Here is a 23134-nt window from a genome sequence, read left to right as displayed (position 1 = left end):
ACAGAAGAGACACCCTTGTCCTTGGAGACAGGGTTATCCGCAGGTGCATCTGAAGATGCGACCCTGACCATTTGTCCAACAGATCCCTTTGGAAAATTCTTGCGTGGAATCTGCCGAATGGAATTGCTTCGTAAGAAGCCACCATTTTTCCCAGGACTCTTGTGCATTGATGTACAGACACCTTTCCTGGTTTTAGGAGGTTCCTGACAAGCTCGGATAACTCCTTGGCTTTTTCCTCCGGGAGAAAAACCTTTTTCTGAACCGTGTCCAGAATCATCCCTAGGAACAGCAGACGAGTTGTCGGCATTAACTGGGATTTTGGAATATTCAGAATCCACCCGTGCTGTTTTAGCACTTCTTGAGACAGTGCTAATCCCATCTCTAGCTGTTCTCTGGACCTTGCCCTTATTAGGAGATCGTCCAAGTATGGGATAATTAATATGCCTTTTCTTCGAAGAAGAATCATCATCTCGGCCATTACCTTTGTAAAGACCCGAGGTGCCGTGGACAATCCGAACGGCAGCGTCTGAAACTGATAGTGACAGTTTTGTACAACGAACCTGAGGTACCCCTGGTGTGAGGGGTAAATTGGAACGTGGAGATACGCATCCTTGATGTCCAAGGATACCATAAAGTCCCCCTCTTCCAGGTTCGCTATCACTGCTCTGAGTGACTCCATCTTGAACTTGAACATCTTTATGTACAGGTTCAAGGACTTCAGATTTAGAATAGGCCTTACCGAGCCATCCGGCTTCGGTACCACAAAAAGAGTGGAATAATACCCCTTCCCTTGTTGTAGAAGAGGTACCTTGACTATCACCTGCTGAGAGTACAGCTTGTGAATGGCTTCCAAAACCGTCTCCCTTTCGGAGGGGGACGTTGGTAAAGCAGACTTCAGGAAACGGCGAGGTGGATCTGTCTCTAATTCCAACCTGTACCCTTGAGATATTATCTGCAGGATCCAGGGATCTACCTGCGAGTGAGCCCACTGCGCGCTGTAATTTTTGAGACGACCACCCACCGTCCCCGAGTCCGCTTGAGAAGCCCCAGCGTCATGCTGAGGCTTTTGTAGAAGCCGGGGAAGGCTTCTGTTCCTGGGAAGGAGCTGCCTGTTGCTGTCTCTTCCCTCGACCTCTGCCTCGTGGCAGATATGAATAACCCTTTGCTCTCTTATTTTTAAAGGAACGAAAGGGCTGAGGTTGAAAAGTCGGTGCCTTTTTCTGTTGGGGAGTGACTTGAGGTAGAAAGGTGGATTTCCCGGCTGTAGCCGTGGCCACCAAATCTGATAGACCGACTCCAAATAACTCCTCCCCTTTATACGGCAAAACTTCCATATGTCGTTTTGAATCCGCATCGCCTGTCCACTGTCGCGTCCATAAAGCTCTTCTGGCCGAAATGGACATAGCACTTACCCGTGATGCCAGTGTGCAGATATCCCTCTGTGCATCACGCATATAAAGAAATGCATCCTTTATTTGTTCTAACGACAGTAAAATATTGTCCCTGTCCAGGGTATCAATATTTTCAATCAGGGACTCTGACCAAACTACCCCAGCACTGCACATCCAGGCAGTCGCTATAGCTGGTCGTAGTATAACACCTGCATGTGTGTATATACTTTTTTGGATATTTTCCATCCTCCTATCTGATGGATCTTTAAGTGCGGCCGTCTCAGGAGAGGGTAACGCCACTTGTTTAGATAAGCGTGTTAGCGCCTTGTCCACCCTAGGAGGTGTTTCCCAGCGCTCCCTAACCTCTGGCGGGAAAGGGTATAATGCCAATAATTTCTTTGAAATTATCAGCTTTTTATCAGGGGCAACCCACGCTTCATTACACACGTCATTTAATTCTTCTGATTCAGGAAAAACTATAGGTAGTTTTTTCACACCCCACATAATACCCTGTTTAGTGGTACCTGTAGTATCAGCTAAATGTAACGCCTCCTTCATTGCCAAAATCATATAACGTGTGGCCCTACTGGAAAATACGGTTGATTCATCACCGTCACCACTGGAGTCAGTGCCTGTGTCTGGGTCTGTGTCGACCGACTGAGGCAAAGGGCGTTTCACAGCCCCTGACGGTGTTTGAGTCGCCTGGACAGGCACTAATTGATTGTCCGGCCGTCTCATGTCGTCAAACGACTGCTTTAGCGTGTTGACACTATCCCGTAGTTCCATAAATAAAGGCATCCATTCTGGTGTCGACTCCCTAGGGGGTGACATCCTCATATTTGGCAATTGCTCCGCCTCCACACCAATATCGTCCTCATACATGTCGACACACACGTACCGACACACAGCAGACACACAGGGAATGCTCCTAACGAAGACAGGACCCACTAGCCCTTTGGGGAGACAGAGAGTTTGCCAGCACACACCAAAAGCGCTATATATAACAGGGATAGCCTTATAATAAGTGCTCCCTTATAGCTGCTTTATATATATCAAAATATCGCCATAAATTTGCCCCCCCTCTCTGTTTTACCCTGTTTCTGTAGTGCAGTGCAGGGGAGAGACCTGGGAGCAGTGAGAGGAAATGGCGCCGTGTGCTGAGGAGATAGGCCCCGCCCCTTTTCCGGCGGGCTCGTCTCCCGCTATTTAGTGAATCCAGGCAGGGGTTAAATATCTCCATATAGCCTCTGGGGGCTATATGTGAGGTATTTTTAGCCTTTATATAGGTTACATTTGCCTCCCAGGGCGCCCCCCCCCAGCGCCCTGCACCCTCAGTGACTGCGTGTGAAGTGTGCTGAGAGGAAAATGGCGCACAGCTGCAGTGCTGTGCGCTACCTTTAGAAGACTGCAGGAGTCTTCAGCCGCCGATTCTGGACCTCTTCTGACTTCAGCATCTGCAAGGGGGCCGGCGGCGCGGCTCCGGTGACCATCCAGGCTGTACCTGTGATCGTCCCTCTGGAGCTGATGTCCAGTAGCCAAGAAGCCAATCCATCCTGCACGCAGGTGAGTTCACTTCTTCTCCCCTAAGTCCCTCGTTGCAGTGATCCTGTTGCCAGCAGGACTCACTGTAAAATAAAAAACCTAAGCTAAACTTTTTCTAAGCAGCTCTTTAGGAGAGCCACCTAGATTGCACCCTTCTCGGCCGGGCACAAAAATCTAACTGGAGTCTGGAGGAGGGTCATAGGGGGAGGAGCCAGTGCACACCACCTGATCTGGAAAAGCTTTACTTTTTGTGCCCTGTCTCCTGCGGAGCCGCTATTCCCCATGGTCCTTTCAGGAACCCCAGCATCCACTAGGACGATAGAGAAAAATAAATAAAAACACGGTGTGTGAAAGCTCCCCTTCACACACATGGTTCACTGCCTACAAATAAGGCACGGCAGCCGGACCTTCCAGTGGATATTTCTGGCTGCAACCCGGCAGCCGTCCCGTGTGAATGGACACATTGCACTGCATGTGTCTCTGCAACACGGCAGCGTTAAAAAGCAGTCCGGGATTTTTCCCGGATGGCAGGAGCCGGCACGTGTGTTATAGCCCTTAGGCTTCACATTAAAATACGATTCCTCTGCCTGCTCTTCCTCCTTATTAGGGATGTTAAGCACCTCTCTAATGGCATAAATGAGGGCTTCTAGACCCAGGACAGGGAATCATCCTCGTCCACCACCTCTCCCTCATCAAGCTCTGGTAGTTCAGAATCAGATTGTAACAAATGAAGAGTGCGTTTGTGAGAGACGAACAGTGGGGGCTCAAGAGCCTGTGGGTGGTCGGCAGCAGTTACCATAAATGTGTCCATAGTGTGCCTCAGCGCTTGCCTCTCTTGCTTAGCCGTAGCTAGCTCTGAATTAATATTAGAAATCAAAGTTTTAAAGGATTCCATCCACTCTGGTGCCTACACCTCACTACCCTGTGAAGGAATTGAGCATTGGGCACACATCAGTGAACCTTGTGAGGAAGGTGTAAACCTAGCTTTGCATAAAGTACACACAGACGTATTTGCAGACATGCTTGTACACAGTACAAGTATGAAAAAATAAGAATTTACTCACCGGTAATTCTATTTCTCGTAGTCCGTAGTGGATGCTGGGTACTCCGTAAGGACCATGGGGAATAGACGGGCTCCGCAGGAGACTGGGCACTCTAAAAGAAAGATTAGGTACTATCTGGTGTGCACTGGCTCCTCCCTCTATGCCCCTCCTCCAGACCTCAGTTAGGGAAACTGTGCCCGGAAGAGCTGACATTACTAGGAAAGGATTTGGAATCCAGGATAAGACTCATACCAGCCACACCAATCACACCGTACAACTTGTGATAAATATACCCAGTTAACAGTATGAACAACAAATGAGCCTCATTAACAGATGGCTCATAACAAAACCCTTTAGTTAAGCAGTAACCATATACACGTATTGCAGAGAGTCCGCACTTGGGACGGGCTCCCAGCATCCACTACGGACTACGAGAAATAGAATTACCGGTGAGTAAATTCTTATATTCTCTGACGTCCTAATGGATGCTGGGTACTCCGTAAGGACCATGGGGATTATACCAAAGCTCCCAAACGGGCGGGAGAGTGCGGATGACTCTGCAGCCCCGAATGAGCAAACTCAAGGTCCTCCTCAGCCAGGGTATCAAACTTGTAGAATTTTGCAAATGTGTTTGAACCCGACCAAGTAGCAGCTCGGCAAAGTTGTAAAGCCGAGACCCCTCGGGCAGCCGCCCAAGAAGAGCCCACCTTCCTTGTGGAATGGGCTTTTACTGATTTAGGATGCGGCAGTCCAGCCGCAGAATGTGCAAGTTGAATCGTGCTACAGATCCAGCGAGCAATAGTCTGCTTTGAAGCAGAAGCACCCAGCTTGTTGGGTGCATGCAGGATAAATAGGGAGTCAGTTTTTCTGACTCCAGCTGTCCTGGAAACATAGATTTTTAGGGCCCGGACTACGTCCAGCAACTTGGAATCCTCCAAGTCACGAGTAGCCGCAGGCACCACAATAGGTTGGTTCAAATGAAACGCTGATACCACCTTTGGGAGAAATTGGGGACGAGTCCTCAATTCTGCCCTGTCCATATGGAAAATCAGATATGGGCTTTTACATGACAAAGCTGCCAATTCTGACACACGCCTGGCCGAAGCCAAGGCCAACAGCATGACCACTTTCCACGTGAGATATTTTAGCTCCACGGTTTTAAGTGGCTCAAACCAATGTGATTTTATGAAATCCAACACAACATTGAGATCCCAAGGTGCCACTGGAGGCACAAAAGGGGGCTGAATATGCAGCACTCCCTTAAACTTCTGAACTTCAGACATTGAAGCCAGTTCTTTTTGAAAGAAAATAGACAGGGCCGAAATCTGGACTTTAATGGAACCCAATTTTAGGCCCATAGTCACTCCTGACTGTAGGAAGTGCAGAAATCGACCCAGTTGAAATTCCTCCTTTGGGGCCTTCCTGGCCTCACACCAAGCAACATATTTCCGCCATATGCGGTGATAATGTTTTGCTGTCACATCCTTCCTAGCTTTTATCAGCGTAGGAATGACTTCATCTGGAATGCCCTTTTCCTTAAGGATCCGGCGTTCAACCGCCATGCCGTCAAACGCGGTAAGTCTTGGAACAGACAGGGCCCCTGCTGTAGCAGGTCCTGTCTGAGCGGCAGAGGCCATGGGTCCTCTGAGATCATTTCCTGAAGTTCTGGGTACCAAGTTCTTCTTGGCCAATCCGGAACAATGAGTATAGTTCTTACTCCCCTTTTTCTTATTATCCTCAGTACCTTGGGTATGAGAGGAAGAGGAGGGAACACATACACCGACTGGTACACCCACGGTGTCACTAGAGCGTCCACAGCTATCGCCTGAGGGTCCCTTGACCTGGCGCAATATCTTTTTAGCTTTTTGTTGAGGCGGAACGCCATCATGTCCACCTGTGGCCGTTCCCAGCGATTTACAATCAGCTTGAAGACTTCTGGATGAAGTCCCCACTCTCCCGGGTGGAGGTCGTGCCTGCTGAGGAAGTCTGCTTCCCAGTTGTCCACTCCCGGAATGAACACTGCCGACAGTGCTATCACGTGATTCTCCGCCCATCGAAGAATTCTTGTGGCTTCTGCCATTGCCATCCTGCTTCTTGTGCCGCCCTGGCGGTTTACATGGGCGACCGCTGTGATGTTGTCTGACTGAATCAGAACTGGTTGGTTTTGAAGAAGGGGTTCTGCTTGACTCAGGGCGTTGTAAATGTCCCATAGTACCAGAATATTTATGTGTAGGGAAGTTTCCCGACTCGACCATTGTCCTTGGAAGTTTCTTCCCTGGGTGACTGCCCCCCAACCTCGGAGGCCTGCATCCGTGGTCACCAGGACCCAGTCCTGTATGCCGATTCTGCGGCCTTCGAGCAGATGAGCACTCTGCAGCCACCACAGCAGAGACACCCTGGCCCTCGGAGACAGGGTGATCAACTGATGCATCTGGAGATGCGATCCAGACCACTTGTCTAACAGATCCCACTGAAAGATCCTTGCATGGAACCTGCCGAAGGGAATTGCTTCGTAAGAAGCTACCATCTTTTCCAGGACTCGCGTGCAGTGATGCACCGACACCTGCTTTGGTTTCAGGAGGTTCCTGACCAGAGATGATAATTCCTGGGCCTTCTCCTCCGGGAGAAACACCTTCTTCTTTTCTGTGCCCAGAATCAAGCCCAAGAACAGCAGACGCGTCGCAAGAATCAGCTGTGACTTTGGGATATTCAGAATCCAGCCGTGCTGATGCAGCACTTCCTGAGATAGTGCTACGCTGACTAGCAACTGCTCTTTGGACCTCGCCTTTATAAGGAGATCGTCCAAGTACGGGATAATTATGACTCCCTTCTTTCGGAGGAGCATCTCATTTCGGCCATTACCTTGGTAAATACCCGCGGTGCCGTGGACAGACCAAACGGCAACGTCTGGAATTGGTAATGACAGTCTTATATAAATGTTCAAGGATTTCAATTTTAGAATGGGTCTCACCGAACCGTCTGGTTTCGGTACCACAAACATTGTGGAATAGTAACCCCGTCCCTGTTGAAGGAGGGGTACCTTGATTATCACCTGCTGAAGATACAGCTGGTGAATAGCCGCCAGTACTACCTCCCTTTCTCTGAGAGCAGCAGGCAAGGCTGATTTGAGGTAACGGCGACGGGGAGTCGCCTCGAACTCCAGCCTGTATCCCTGTGATACTACTTGCAGAACCCAGGGATCCACCTGTGAGCGAACTTACTGGTCGCTGAAATTCCGGAGACGCGCCCCCACCGTACCTGGCTCCGCCTGTGGAGCCCCAGCGTCATGCGTTGGACTTGGCGGAAGCAGGGGAGGATTTTTGTTCCTGGGAACTGGCTGTCTGGTGCAGCTTTTTCCCTCTCCCCTTGCCTCTGGGCAGAAAGGAAGCGCCTCTGACCCGCTTGCCTTTCTGGGGCCGAAAGGGCTGTACCTGATAATACGGTGCTTTCTTAGGCTGTGAGGGAACCTGAGGTAAAAGTGTTGATTTCCCAGCTGTTGCTGTGGATACGAGGTCCGAGAGACCATCCCCAAACAATTCCTCACCCTTATAAGGCAAAACCTCCATGTGCCTTTTAGAATCAGCATCACCTGTCCACTGCCGAGTCCATAATACTCTCCTGGCAGAAATGGACATTGCATTTATTCTGGATGCCAGTCGGCAAATGTCCCTCTGTGCATCCCTCATATATAGGACTACATCCTTAATATGCTCTACAGTTAGCAAAATAGTATCCCTGTCGAGGGTATCAATGTTGTCAGACAGGGTATCAGACCATGCGGCTGCAGCACTACACATCCATGCCGAAGCAATTGCAGGTCTCAGTATAGTACCTGAGTGTGTGTATATACAGACTTCAGGATAGCCTCCTGCTTTCTATCTGCAGGCTCCTTTAAGGCGGCCGTATCCTGAGAGGGCAGTGCCACCTTTTTAGATAAACGTGTGAGCGCCTTATCCTAGGAGATGTTTCCCAACGTAACCTATCCGTTGGCGGGAAAGGGTACGCCGCCTCTTAGAAATCACCAGTTTCTTATCAAGGGAACACCACGCTTCTTCACACAGTTCATTCAACTCGTCAGATAGGGGAAAATAAGATTGTACTTACCGATAAATCTATTTCTCGTAGTCCGTAGTGGATGCTGGGACTCCGTCAGGACCATGGGGAATAGCGGCTCCGCAGGAGACAGGGCACAAAATTTAAAAGTTTGACCACTAGGTGGTGTGTACTGGCTCCTCCCCCTATGACCCTCCTCCAAGCCTCAGTTAGGATACTGTGCCCGGACGAGCGTACACAATAAGGAAGGATTTTGAATCCCGGGTAAGACTCATACCAGCCACACCAATCACACCGTACAACTTGTGATCTGAACCCAGTTAACAGTATGACAAACGTAGGAGCCTCTGAACAGACGGCTCACAACAATAACAACCCGATTTTTTTGTAACAATAACTATGTACAAGTATTGCAGACAATCCGCACTTGGGATGGGCGCCCAGCATCCACTACGGACTACGAGAAATAGATTTATCGGTAAGTAAAATCTTATTTTCTCTGACGTCCTAGTGGATGCTGGGACTCCGTCAGGACCATGGGGATTATACCAAAGCTCCCAAACGGGCGGGAGAGTGCGGATGACTCTGCAGCACCGAATGAGAGAACTCCAGGTCCTCCTTAGCCAGGGTATCAAATTTGTAGAATTTTACAAACGTGTTCTCACCTGACCACGTAGCTGCTCGGCAGAGTTGTAATGCCGAGACCCCTCGGGCAGCCGCCCAAGATGAGCCCACCTTCCTTGTGGAATGGGCCTTGACAGATTTAGGCTGTGGCAGGCCTGACACAGAATGTGCAAGTTGAATTGTGCTACAAATCCAACAAGCAATCGTCTGCTTAGAAGCAGGAGCACCCAGCTTGTTGGGTGCATACAGTATAAACAGCGAGTCAGATTTTCTGACTCCAGCCGTCCTTGAAATATATATTTTCAATGCTCTGACAACGTCCAGCAACTTGGAATCCTCCAAATCGCTATTAGCCGCAGGCACCACAATAGGCTGGTTCAGGTGAAACGCTGAAACCACCTTAGGCAGAAAGTGAGGACGCGTCCGCAGTTCTGCCCTGTCCAAATGGAAAATCAGATATGGGCTTTTATACGATAAAGCCGCCAATTCTGACACTCTCCTGGCTGAAGCCAGGGCCAGTAGCATGGTTACTTTCCATGTAAGATATTTCAAATCCACCGATTTGAGTGGCTCAAACCAATGGGATTTGAGAGAATCCAAAACTACATTAAGATCCCACGGTGCCACTGGGGGCACAACCGGGGGCTGTATATGTAGTACTCCTTTTACAAAAGTCTGGACTTCAGGAACTGAAGCCAATTCTTTCTGGAAGAAAATCGACAGGGCCGAAATTTGAACCTTAATGGACCCTAATTTGAGGCCCATAGACAATCCTGTTTGCAGGAAATGTAGGAATCGACCCAGTTGAAATTCCTCCGTCGGGGCCTTCCTGGCCTCACACCACGCAACATATTTTCTCCAAATGCGGTGATAATGTTGTGCAGTCACCTCCTTCCTGGCTTTTACCAGGGTAGGGATGACCTCTTCCGGAATGCCTTTTTCCCTTAGGATTCGGCGTTCAACCGCCATGCCGTCAAACGCAGCAACGGTAAGTCTTGGAATAGACACGGTCCCTGCTGAAGCAGGTCCCGTCTTAGAGGTAGAGGCCACGGATCTTCCGTGAGCATCTCCTGAAGTTCCGGGTACCAAGTTCTTCTTGGCCAATCCGGAGCCACGAGTATCGTTCTTACTCCCCTTTGCCGTATAATTCTCAGTACTTTTGGTATGAGAGGCAGAGGAGGAAACACATACACCGACTGGTACACCCATGGTGTTACCAGAGCGTCTACAGCTATTGCCTGAGGGTCTCTTGACCTGGCGCAATACCTGTCCAGTTTTTTGTTGAGGCGGGACGCCATCATGTCCACCATTGGTCTTTCCCAATGGACCACAATCATGTGGAAGACTTCTGGATGAAGTCCCCACTCTCCCGGGTGCAGATCGTGTCTGCTGAGGAAGTCTGCTTCCCAGTTGTCCACTCCCGGGATGAACACAGCTGACCGTGCTAACACATGATTTTCTGCCCAGCGGAGAATCCTTGCAGCTTCTGCTATTGCCCTCCTGCTTCTTGTGCCGCCCTGTCTGTTTACGTGGGCGACTGCCGTGATGTTGTCCGACTGAATCAATACCGGCTGACTCTGAAGCAGAGGTTTTGCCAGGCTTAGAGCATTGTAGATTGCTCTTAGCTCCAGTATATTTATGTGAAGAGACGTCTCCAGGCTTGACCACACGCCCTGGAAGTTTCTTCCCTGTGTGACCGCTCCCCAGCCTCTCAGGCTGGCATCCGTGGTCACTAGGACCCAGTTCTGTACGCCGAATCTGCGGCCCTCTAACAGATGAGCACTCTGCAACCACCATAGCAGAGACACTCTTGTCCTTGTGGACAATTTTATCCGCTGATGCATCTGCAGATGCGATCCGGACCATTTGTCCAGCAGATCCCACTGAAAAGTTTGTGCATGGAATCTGCCGAATGGAATCGCTTCGTAAGAAGCTACCATTTTTCCCAGGACTCTTGTGCATTGATGCACAGATACTTTTCCTGGTTTTAGGAGGTTCCTGACTAGATCGGATAACACCCTGGCTTTCTCCTCCGGAAGAAATACCTTTTTCTGAACAGTGTCCAGAATCATCCCTAGGAACAACAGACGTGTCGTCGGGATCAGTTGGGATTTTGGAAAATTCAGAATCCACCCGTGTTGTTGGAGCACTACTTGGGTTAGTGCTACTCCGACCTCCAGCTGTTCTCTGGATCATGCCCTTATCAGGAGATCGTCCAAGTAAGGGATAATTAAGACGCCTTCTCTTCGAAGAAGGATCATCATTTCGGCCATTACCTTGGTAAAGACCCGGGGTGCCGTGGACAATCCAAACGGCAGCGTCTGAAACTGATAATGACAGTTTTGGACCACGAACCTGAGGTACCCTTGGTGTGAAGGACAAATTGGAACATGAAGGTAAGCATCCTTGATGTCCAAGGACACCATAAAATCCCCTTCTTCCAGATTCGCTATCACTGCTCTGAGTGACTCCATCTTGAACTTGAATTTTTGTATGTACAGGTTCAGAGATTTTAGATTTAGAATCGGTCTTACCGAGCCGTCCGGCTTCGGTACCACAAATAGCGTGGAGTAATACCCCTGTCCCTGTTGTAGGAGGGGTACCTTGACTATCACCTGCTGAGAATACAGCTTGTGAATGTCCTCCAATACCGTCGCCCTGTCGGAGGGAGACGTTGGCAAAGCAGACTTTAGGAAACGGCGAGGAGGGGACTTCTCGAATTCCAACCTGTAACCCTGAGATACTACCTGCAGGATCCAGGGGTCCACCTGCGAGTGAGCCCACTGTGCGCTGAAATGTTTGAGGCGACCCCCCACCGCCCCTGAGTCTGCTTGTAAGGTGACCACTGGCGCGTCCATAAACTTCTTCTGGCAGATATGGACATCGCACTTACTCTTGATGCCAGAGTGCAAATATCTCTCTGTGCATCTCGCATATAAAGAAATGCATCCTTTAACTGCTCTATAGTCCGTAAAATACTGTCCCTATCCAGGGTATCAATATTTTCAGACAGTGACTCCGACCAAGCCACGCCAGCACTGCACATCCAGGCTGAGGCGATTGCTGGTCTCAGTATAACACCCGTATGTGTGTATATACTTTTTAATGTATTCTCCATCCTCCTATCAGCTGGATCCTTGAGGGCGGCCGTATCAGGAGACGGTAACGCCACTTGCTTTGATAAGCGTGTGAGCGCCTTATCCACCCTAGGAGGTGTTTCCCAGCGCGCCCTAACCTCTGGCGGGAAAGGGTATAATGCCAATAACTTCTTTGAAATTAGCAGTTTTCTATCTGGGGTAACCCACGCTTCATCACACACTTCATTCAGTTCCTCTGATTCAGGAAAAACTATCGGTAGTTTTTTCACACCCCACATAATACCCCTTTTTGTGGTACTTGCAGTATCAGAGATATGCAAAGCCTCCTTCATTGCAGTGATCATATAACGTGTGGCCCTACTGGAAAATACGTTTGTTTCTTCACCGTCGACACTGGATTCAGTGTCAGTGTCTGGGTCTGTGTCGACCGACTGAGGTAAAGGGCGTTTTACAGCCCCTGACGGTGTCTGAGACGCCTGGACAGGTACTAACTGGTTTGCCGGCTGTCTCATGTCGTCAACCGACTTTTGTAGCGTGCGGACACTATCCCGTAATTCCATAAACAAAGCCATCCATTCTGGTGTCGACTCCCTAGGGGGTGACATCACCATTACAGGCAATTGCTCCGCCTCCACGCCAACATCGTCCTCATACATGTCGACACACACGTACCGACACACAGCAGACACACAGGGAATGCTCTGATAGAAGACAGGACCCCACTAGCCCTTTGGGGAGACAGAGGGAGAGTTTGCCAGCACACACCCAAGCGCTATAAATATACATAGGGACAACCTTAATAAGTGTGTTCCCTTTATAGCAGCTCAAATATTATAAATATCGCCAATAAGTGCCCCCCCTCTCTGTTTTTACCCTGTTTCTGTAGTGCAGTGCAGGGGAGAGTCCTGGGAGCCTTCCTCGCAGCGGAGCTGGGCAGGAAAATGGCGCTGTGTGCTGAGGAGAATAGGCCCCGCCCCCTTTTCGGCGGGCTTCTTCTCCCGGTTTTTTTGGAACCTGGCAGGGGTTAAATACATCCATATAGCCCCAGGGGCTATATGTGATATATTTTAGCCAGAATAGGTATATTACATTGCTGCCCAGGGCGCCCCCCCCAGCGCCCTGCACCCTCAGTGACCGCTGGTGTGAAGTGTGCGGAGAGCAATGGCGCACAGCTGCAGTGCTGTGCGCTACCTCATGAAGACTGAGACGTCTTCTGCCGCCGGTTTCTGGACCTCTTCTCTATTCGGCATCTGCAAGGGGGTCGGCGGCGCGGCTCCGGTGACCCATCCAGGCTGTACCTGTGATCGTCCCTCTGGAGCTAGTGTCCAGTAGCCTAAGAAGCAAATCCATCCTGCACGCAGGTGAGTTCACTTCTTCTCCCCTAAGTCCCTCGTTGCAGTGAGCCTGTTGCCAGCAGGACTCACTGAAAATAAAAAACCTAACAAACTTTTTCTAAGCAGCTCTTTAGGAGAGCCACCTAGATTGCACCCTGCTCGGACGGGCACAAAAACCTAACTGAGGCTTGGAGGAGGGTCATAGGGGGAGGAGCCAGTACACACCACCTAGTGGTCAAACTTTTAAATTTTGTGCCCTGTCTCCTGCGGAGCCGCTATTCCCCATGGTCCTGACGGAGTCCCAGCATCCACTAGGACGTCAGAGAAAAGTCACTGGCTGCTTTTTCTCCCCAAACATAATACCCTTTTTTGTGGTAACCGGGTTTATGTCAGCAATGTGTAAAACATCTTTCATAGCCGTAATCATACATCGGATGGCCCTTGTGGACTGTACATTTATCCTCGTCGACACTGGAGTCAGACTCCGTGTCGACATCTGTGTCTGCCATCTGAGTCAGCGGGCGTTTTTGAGCCCCTGATGGCCTCTGAGACGCCTGGGCAGGTGCGGACTGAGCTGCCGACTGTCCCATGGTTGTCACGTCGTCAAACCTTTTATGTAAGGAGTTGACACTGTCGGTTAAAACCTTCGACATATCCATCCACTCCGGTGTCGGCCCCACAGGGGGCGACATCACACTTATCGGCTCCTGCTCCGCCTCCACGTAACCTTCCTCATCAAACATGTAGACACAGCCGTACCGACACACCGCACACACACAGGGAATGCTCTGACTGAGGACAGGACCCCACAAAGTCCTTTGGGGAGACCGAGAGAGAGTATGCCAGCACACACCACAGCGCTATATAATCAGGGATTTACACTAACAAAAAGTGATTTTTTTCCTATAGCCGCTTTATATATACAGTTTGCGCCTAAATTTAGTGTCCCCCCTCTCTTTTTAACCCTTTGAGCCTGAAAACTACAGGGGAGAGCCTGGGGAGCTGTCTTCCAGCAGAGCTGTGAAGAGAAAATGGCGCCAGTGTGCTGAGGGAGATAGCCCCGCCCCCTTCTCGGCGGACTTCTCCCGCTTTTATATGTAGTTTATGGCGGGGGAATTTGCACATATATAGTTTATTTGACTATATTATGTGCTGTTCGCCATTGTAAGGTACTCAAATTGCAGCCCAGGGCGCCCCCCCCCAGCGCCCTGCACCCATCAGTGACCGGAGTGTGTGGTGTGCATAGGGAGCAATGGCGCACAGCTGCAGTGCTGTGCGCTACCTTAATGAAGACCGAAGTCTTCTGCCGCCGATTTACAGGATTCTCTTCTTGCTGGCTCTGCAAGGGGGCCGGCGGCGCGGCTCCGGGACCAGACGACCGAGGCTGGGCCTGTGTTCGATCCCTCTGGAGCTAATGGTGTCCAGTAGCCTTAGAAGCCCAAGCTAGCTGCAAGCAGGTAGGTTCGCTTCTCTCCCCTTAGTCCCTCGTAGCAGTGAGTCTGTTGCCAGCAGATCTCACTGAAAATAAAAACCCGACAAATACTTTCTTTACTAGAAGCTCAGGAGAGCCCCTAGTGTGCAACCAGCTCGGGCCGGGAACAGATTCTAACTGAGGTCTGGAGGAGGGGCATAGAGGGAGGAGCCAGTGCACACCAGATAGTACCTAATCTTTCTTTTAGAGTGCCCAGTCTCCTGCGGAGCCCGTCTATTCCCCATGGTCCTTACGGAGTACCCAGCATCCACTAGGACGTCAGAGAAACAGTAATATTAGCGAGATAAGCACTCTAACCTGGACCACCCTGAATGGAGTGACAGAGAGAGATATGGGAACTGACATTTCACCACACTGAGCAGCGCCCCGCTGGACGGCCTCTTAGTGTAATTTTCCTCACAGCGGTAAAACCGCTGAACTTGCGCTCCCCCCTCACTATAACCCCCTGGCACCAGTTTACAATGGGGATTCCTGGACGAGCAGTGTCCGCGTGCAGCCTGTGAAGCAGCAGCAGGAAATGGCACAGTTTGCCTTCTGGTCCTGCTCTCTGGGAAGCCCCGCGCCCATAACGGCACGCTGTCCCTGCATCAGTTTTTTTTTTTTTATTTTTTTTTTATACTGGCTATTTGTGTAAAAATGAGAGCACAGAGCCCCCGGTTACTTGCTTGCCAGTCTGGGTAGCCAGTGTGCACCGCGGCCCGGAGCCGGGTGGATACTGTCCCTCATTCCGCCATCACGTACCGGGGACCCTCTAAACTGGTCCCTGGTTTAACACTCACCGCATCTTGGTCCCTCTTTGGCATTTGTTAAGGGCTGGCGGCATGCTGCCAGCATGGGCGCACCCACTGGGAGTGTGAGATCACCTCAGGAGCTCAGTGTCCTTTCAGCTGGGATGACGAACCATTAACTCTAAGGAAGTTGGTTCGGTTTTCCCCTTAAGTCCCACGTTGCAGGCAGACTGGTTGCCAACAAGTGTGCCTGAAAATAATAAACTAAAACAAAAATCTCTGAAGAAAACTCTGGAGAGCAACAGAATGCACCCAGTTCCTTGGGCACATTTTCTAAACAGTCTGCTAGGCGGGGCATAGAGAGGAGGAGCCAGCACACACTAGTTTCTTAAAGTGCCAGGCTCCAGTGGACCCGATCTATACCCCATGGTAACCTAGACTTCCCCAGTATCCAGGGACATGCGGTGAGCTAAATGGCTCAGGATGCATTGACTAACATCAGAGCCAGATTTACACACAATATATGAGCCAAAGGGTACATCTGGTCATTATATATAGGTGCAGCAGTAAAAAAAATCATGGAAATTTGGTGAGTTTTGATCAGAGATGTGCGGAAAAGGTAAGCAGGTGAGGCACTGTCTCACCTGCCATAGACTTTTTACTCCAGAGTTTTGGTTATAAAAATGATTAGAATAATGCAAAGAAGATATTTCAAACATATTCTTTGTATTTTTCATATACTTTATACAGTCAAACCTTTAGCACAAACGTTAGTATGACAGGAAAGGCTCTGCCTCACCTCACCACACGTCACTGCCAGTATCCACAAGGACGTAAGGGAAAAATAAAGTCGGTAAAAATAGCGGCAATTGCAAAAATATAAGTTGAGCAAGCTGTATTCCAAAAATCGGCAGCAAAGACATGCTCTAGTAGGGCGATTCCAGAAACATTGGCATAAAAAAAAAGTTAAGGAGGAGGAAGAGGGAACAACAGGCAGTATTTAAAGTAAGATATTGAAGTTAAACCATACTCTATCTTCATGGGAGACTTGAGATGATGCAACGACAATATTAGTCAGATTCCATATGCGGTCTTCCCTCTCTTTTTGCAGCTGTTTTATTTCGGCCAGCAGCTGAGAACGCTCTTCTTTCGCCATGGCATGGGCTTTCATCTCTGATGACTCCTTCAAAAAAGAAAAAAACATAAAAATAAAATGTTTAGTATTTATGCTCATTCAACGGTTAATATGAATAGGTATTCTGTGACCCGGCAAAACCTGTTCTATTGCATAAAACATTTACTGCAGCTGCAAGCCAGCTGGGAAGAGCTCCACTGCATTACCTCCAAGTCTTCCAGCTGTTTCTTCAACTCCATTATTTCCTTCCTGTATCTCTTGAGCAACGCCTGGTCATCCAAAACTTCGTTAACATGAGGAGTATTCCTTACATGTTTTGCAGTACTTGCAAACTGAAAGTTAATCAGATTTACAGTTAGAAAAAAAATAAACACACACACACACAAAAAAAAACAAAAAAACAAACAAACACACACACCAAAAAACCCAGACTGTTAAGATGTATAAGATGGGAGGGGGTTTACAACACGATGAAAGATAAGTTTAGTTTACTATAGTTTAATATCGGAATGGTGTACACAGTTTAAAGTTAACATATGGCCACAGTATAGACTGTGAACTATTCCAGAGGTTCTCAAACAGGGTCCTCAAGGCACTCCAAAGGCTCAGGTTTTTGGTATATCTATGTTTAAATCAAATTGACCGAGGTGCAAATTAAGTCACCCGTGGCCAAGCATAGATAAACATAAAACCTGGACCGTTGGGATGACTTGAGGACAGTGTTTGAGAATCTCTGGACTATTCTATTTTTAACATGTGCCAAGTATCTATGGTATCTAAATAGGACAACATACAGAATGGACTCCAACTCCTCCCCTTCTAAAACCTTATTACAAGACCAAAAAGGAGAGGCAAAATATACAGGGTAGAGGAAAAACACTGTCCAAACAAAAGGACAAACATAAAACAGAACACTACATCCATTAAAATCAGAGAAAAGTAGTTAATCAATATATAAAAATGAAATTTTCTCCTTCATCCTTGAATACAATAATCCCAAAGCAGTCCCTAAGGGAGGGAGTGCCCCTGGGCACTGCAGCATCCCATCTTCGGACGCAAAGGTGTGCACAGATGGCAAAGTGGCTGCTCTGCACAACTGCTCACCCGAGGCCCCTTCCTCGCCACCCATAAAGCACCCAACAACCAAACAGAAAGGACCCTCTAACTTTCCTGAACAGGCACCACTGCCCCACATTAAGCCTAGTGGCTGCCCCATATGTTCCACTGGGTGACAGCCACCAGTTTCTGGGAATACAGACAGATAAATGGATTGTGCCGAGTGCCGGGATCCCGACAGCCGGGATATTGAATACATCCCCATGGGGAGAAGGAAAAAAACCAAACAAACACCAACTCATCAGCAGTATGTCTGCTGGAAGGAGCAGGCAAATAGCCTAGTACCATGAAGCGGTCCTAGGGGTATATAGTGTTTAGGCCCAAAACTTAAAAGGGCAATGATTTTACTAAGTAGTATTTCTCTAGTAAAATCATTGCTTTTTAAACATTTCGGGCATAAACATGATCAGTTCCGTAAATATAACCCAAGGACCGATCCATGGTACTAATCTATTGTTAACACATTTATTTCCAACAGTCATAATGCTGGTTTTTGTTTTGATTTTTTAATAAGATGTGGGAGTCACTCGTCATGGAGCAGTTGTTTCATGAGAATATCCAGTCAAAACGACATCAGAGGATGCAGTTATTACATGTAGAGGTAGTTGCCCTTCTAATTATCATCTGGCATGAACTCTGCTACAAGAACTGGAACATTTCAGTTTGCCCACAAAAAAACAAGTTTTATGGTAAGAACTTACCTTTGTTAAAACTCTTTCTGCGAGGTACACTGGGCTCCACAAGGCATGGACAATGGGGTGTAGAGTAGGATCTTGATCCGAGGCACCAACAGGCTCAAAGCTTTGACTGTTCCCAGAATGCATAGCGCCGCCTCCTAAATCACCCCGCCTCTCTGCACAGGATCTCAGTTTTTAGTTAACCAGTCCAATGCAGTAGCAGGAAGAGAGAAGACAACGGTGAGTAGCCACAACACCGCATTCTCTCGACAGGAGACGTGTCAGCGGCTAATGCCATACCAACCCAAAGAAGCTAAGTGCGTCAGGGTGGGCGCCTTGTGGAGCCCAGTGTACCTCGCAGAAAAAGAGTTTTAACAAAGGTAAGTTCTTACCATAAAACTCGTTTTCTGCAGCGGGGTACACTGGGCTCCACAAGGAATGGACAATGGGGATGTCCTAAAGCAGTTCCTTATGGGAAGGGACGCACTGTAGCGGGCACAAGAACCTGGCGTCCAAAGGAAGCATCCTGGGAAGCGGCAGTATCGAAGGCATAGAACCTTATGAACGTGTTCACAGAAGACCACGTAGCCGCCTTGCACAATTCTTCAAGGGTCGCACCACGTTGGGCCGCCCAAGAAGGTCCAACAGACAGAGTAGAGAATCCGATTTCCTAATAGGAGCAGTTCTCTTCACATAGATACGGAGAGCCCGTACCACATCCAAAGACCGCTCTTTGGGAGACAGATCAGGAGAAGTAAGTGCCGGAATTACAATCTGATTAAGGTGGAACGAAGAAACCACCTTAGGTAGATAGCTGGGACGAGTCCTAAGAACTGCCCGGTCACGGTGAAATATCAGATATGGGGGTACTACAGGACAAGGCACCCAAATCTGACACTCTTCTAGCTGAAGCAATAGCCAGCAGAAACACCACCTTAAGGGAAAGCCACTTAAGGTCAGCTAAACCAAGAGGTTCAAACGGAGACTCTTGTAACGCCTCCAAAACCACCGACAAGTCCCAAAAAGCCACAGGCAGGACATAGGGCATGTTGCGTATCCAACCTCCCTGAGTAAAGGTATGCACATCAGGTAAGGTAGAAATTTTTCTCTGAAACCACACCGACAAGGCAGATATTTGAACCTTGAGGGAGGCCAGACGCAGGCCCAAGTCCAGGCCCTGCTGAAGAAAAGCCAACAACTTGGCTATACTAAACTTGGAAGCGTCATAATCGTTAGATGCGCACCAAACAAAGTAATGCAAGACCCTATAGTAAATCCGAGCCCGCAACATAGTTTGAATGACCGCCTCAGAAAACCCTTTAGCCCTTAAGACGGAAGCTTCAAGAGCCATGCCATCAAAGACAGCCGGGCTAGGTACTGGTAGACACAGGGGCCCTGAACGAGGAGGTCTGGGCGTTGTGGAAGTAGAATTGGACACGGACGATAGGCCTTGCAGGTCTGAGAACCAGTGCCGCCTGGGCCACGCTGGAGCTATGAGTAGCAGAATTCCTTTTTCTTGCTTGAACTTCCGAATTACCCTGGGCAGGAGTGACACCGGAGGGAACATGTACGGCGGCCGAAACCTCCACGGTACTGTAAGCGCATCCATGAATGCTGCTTGAGGATCTCTTGTCCTTGCTCTGTAGACCGGAACCTTGTGATTGTGTCGAGACGCCATCAGATCCACATCTGGAAGGCCCCACTTTTCCACTAGGAGTTGAAACACTTCTGGATGGAGGCCCCACTCGCTGGCATGCACGTCCTGACGACTGGGAAAGTCCGCTTCCCAATTCAGGACTCCCGGAATGAATATTGTCGATATGGCTGGTAGATGGCGTTCTGCCCACTGTAGAATCAGTGAGCCTTCCTTCATTGCTAGGCGGCTTCGAGTGCCGCCTTGATGATTTATGTAAGCCACTGTGGTGGCGTTGTCCGACTGTACTTGAACAAGACGGTTCTGAATTAAATGCTGGGCTAGGTTCAAGGTATTGAAAACCGCCCGCAACTCCAGAAAATTGATCGAGAGGAGGGACTCCTCCATGGTCCACTGCCCCTTTAGGGAGTGTTGCTCCAGCACCGCGCCCCAACCTCTTAGACTGGCATCTGTCGTCAACAGGACCCAGTCGGATATCCAGTTGTTGGCCCCGGAGCCACCAGAGCAGCGACAGACGGACCTCCGGAGTCAATGAGATCATTTGAGACCTGATCCGGTGAGGCAGGCCATCCCATTTAGCTAGAATCAGCCTCTGGAGAGGGAGAGAATGAAATTGAGCGTACTCCACCATGTCGAATGCTGACACCATGAGGCCCAGCACTTGCATTGCCGAATGTATCGACACTTGCGGACAAGATAGGAAGCAACGAATCCTGTCCTGAAGTTTCAGGACTTTCTCTAGAGACAGGAAAAACTGCTGGTTGCGAGTGTCCAATAGTGCTCCCAGATGCACCATGCTCTGAGCAGGGATCAGGGATGACTTCTTCCAGTTGATAAGCCACCCGTGGGCTTGCAGAAACCGGACCATCACATCTAGATGACGCAGGAGAAGTTCTGGCAAATACGGCATTATCCTGACCCCTTGACGGCGAAGTACCACCGCCATGACTTTTGTAAAGACTCGCAGGGCCGTTGTTAAACCAAAAGGTAACGCACGAAACTGGTAATGGCAGTTGCCAATCGCAAATCTCGGGTATTGCTGATGAGACACTGCTATAGGAACATGCAGGTAAGCATCCTGTATATCCAGGGAGACCATGAAGTCCCCAGGTTCCAAGGCAAGAACTATAGAGCGAAGGGTTTCCATCCGGAACTTGGAAACCTTCACAAACCTGTTCAATGCCTTGAGGTTGAGAATGGGCCGGGAGGACCCATTCGGTTTCAGGACTAGAAACAGAGGAGAATAGTACCCCCGGCCCCTCTGCGCAAGAGGCACCTGTACTACGACTCCTGTATCCAGGAGGGTCTGTACCACAGATTGTAGAGTGTTTGCCTTTGTCTTGTCCAACAGGACATCTGTCCGGCAAAATTGATGAGGGTTTCGGTTTTTGAAGGCTATGGTGTAACCTCGTGTGACCGCTTCACGTACCCAGGCATCTGAAGTGGTCTTAAACCATTCCTGGGTATACCCTAGAAGGCGTCCCCCCACCCTGGGATTCCCCAGAGGGAGGCCCGCCCCGTCATGCGGCAGGCTTATCTGTCTTGGAAGCTGGCTGACGGGCCGCCCTGGCTCTTTTGGGCTTAGGCTTACCAGGTTTGGAAGTGCGGGCCTGCTTGTTGTACGCCTGACCTTTTGCTTTACCTGAAGGACGAAAAGGGCGAAAGGAAGTACCTTTAGCCTTCGACACAGAAGGAGCAGTACTTGGCAGACAGGCAGTTTTGGCAGTAGCCAAGTCAGCCACAATCTTATTTAAATCCTCCCCAAACAGAATATCTCCCTTAAAAGGGAGTACATCCAGGGTTTTTCTAGAGTCCAGATCCACAGACCAGGATCTCAGCCACAATATCCGGCGAGCCAGGACTGACGTAGTAGAGGCCTTGGCTGCCAGGATACCGGCATCAGAAGCCGCCTCTTAAATATAACGAGAAGCTGTGACAATATAAGACAAGCATTGTCTAGCATGGTCAGAGGAGATTTCAGCATCGAACTCCAAGGCTCATGCTTCAATGGACCCTGCAGCCCAAGTAGCTGCAATAGTGGGCCTTTGTGCAGCACCCGTGAAGGTGTAAATCGCTTTCAGACAACGAACCCTCCACACGTTTATCCGTAGGCTCTTTTAGAGGAGACGTGACAGTGGTGACCGGTAAAGCTGAGGAAACCACCATCCTAGGGGGTAATTCCAAGTTGATCGCAGCAGGATTTTTGATAGCAACTGGGCAAAACCATGTGCACTGCAGGGGAGGCATATATAACATGTGCAGAGAAAGTTAGATTTGGGTGTGGTGTGTTCAATCTGCAATCTAAATTGCAGTGTAAAAATAAAGCAGCCAGTATTTACCCTGCACAGAAACAAAAATAACCCACCCAAATCTAACTCTCTCTGCACATGTTATATCTGCCTCCCCTGCAGTGCACATGGTTTTGCCCAACTGCTAAAAAAGTTCTTGCTGCGATCAACTCAGAATTACCCCCCTAGCCACATATGAGTCCACTGCAGGAGGCATTTCCCAATTCTTAGACCGCTCCGGCGCGAGGGGATAGCTAGCCAGCATCTTCTTTTGAGGCACAAACTTCGTACCCGGGTTTTCCCAGGGTTTCTGACGTATATCAATTAGGTGGTCAGAGTGAGGTAAAACTTGTTTAATCACCTTCTGACGCTTGAACCTATCTGGTTTCTTAGGAGGAACGGATGGCTCGGGATCATCCGTAATCTGTAAAATTAACTTAATAGCCTCCAAGAGATCAGGAACATCCACATGTGAACCACCCTCCCCATCAGCCGTATCCGAGTCAGAACCTGTGGGGTCAGTGTAAGTGCAGTCTTCATCCGACGAGGGTGTCAGTGACAGCAGTGGATTGTGAGGAGACAAGCGCTCGCTTAGAGGACCCCTTGGACGTATGCGAGCGACGGTCAGACTTTTTAGTAGTCAGGGACTGGTTCAACTTCTTTATTTGAGCAGATAAATAGTCTGCACACGGCGGGTTAGCTGCAGGGACCACAAACTGTAGTACCAGCATTGGGGGTCCCATAGGGGGTGTTAGTTTATGAACTAGCGTATGCAGAAGCGTGGAAAAAGCGGCCCACGGTGGGTCATTATTTGCCCCCGTTACCACCGTCCCACTGGGGGGCAAGGAGCACCCAGAACCAGAGCCCAAAGCTGCTATATTTTCCTCATAGGTATCTGCAGCTTCAGCAACACCAGCAGTGTGTTCAGCCCCAGAACCGTTACCCTCAGAAGCAGACAT

At 49.3% G+C, this 23134-nt stretch overlaps 1 protein-coding gene across 4 annotated transcripts in view; it reads right to left on the bottom strand.

Moving 5' to 3' along the window:
• The window catches only part of CENPE (centromere protein E), a 635458-nt gene that overhangs the window by 497054 nt on the left and 115270 nt on the right, over positions 1–23134 (bottom strand). For all 4 annotated transcript variants that reach the window (XM_063918152.1, XM_063918161.1, XM_063918167.1 and 1 more), the window contains exons 11-12: positions 16647–16772; positions 16336–16488 (exon numbers count right to left, since the gene is read on the bottom strand). In XM_063918152.1, the coding sequence (XP_063774222.1) occupies positions 16336–16488; positions 16647–16772 (279 nt within the window). The remainder of the gene's footprint in view (positions 1–16335; positions 16489–16646; positions 16773–23134) is intronic.

This window comes from Pseudophryne corroboree, chromosome 1 (assembly GCF_028390025.1).
Source record: "Pseudophryne corroboree isolate aPseCor3 chromosome 1, aPseCor3.hap2, whole genome shotgun sequence".
Classification (NCBI taxonomy): Eukaryota; Metazoa; Chordata; class Amphibia; order Anura; family Myobatrachidae; genus Pseudophryne; species Pseudophryne corroboree.
The sequence above is the reverse complement of the archived record's forward strand: the minus strand, read 5'-3'. Positions and strand labels throughout refer to the sequence as shown.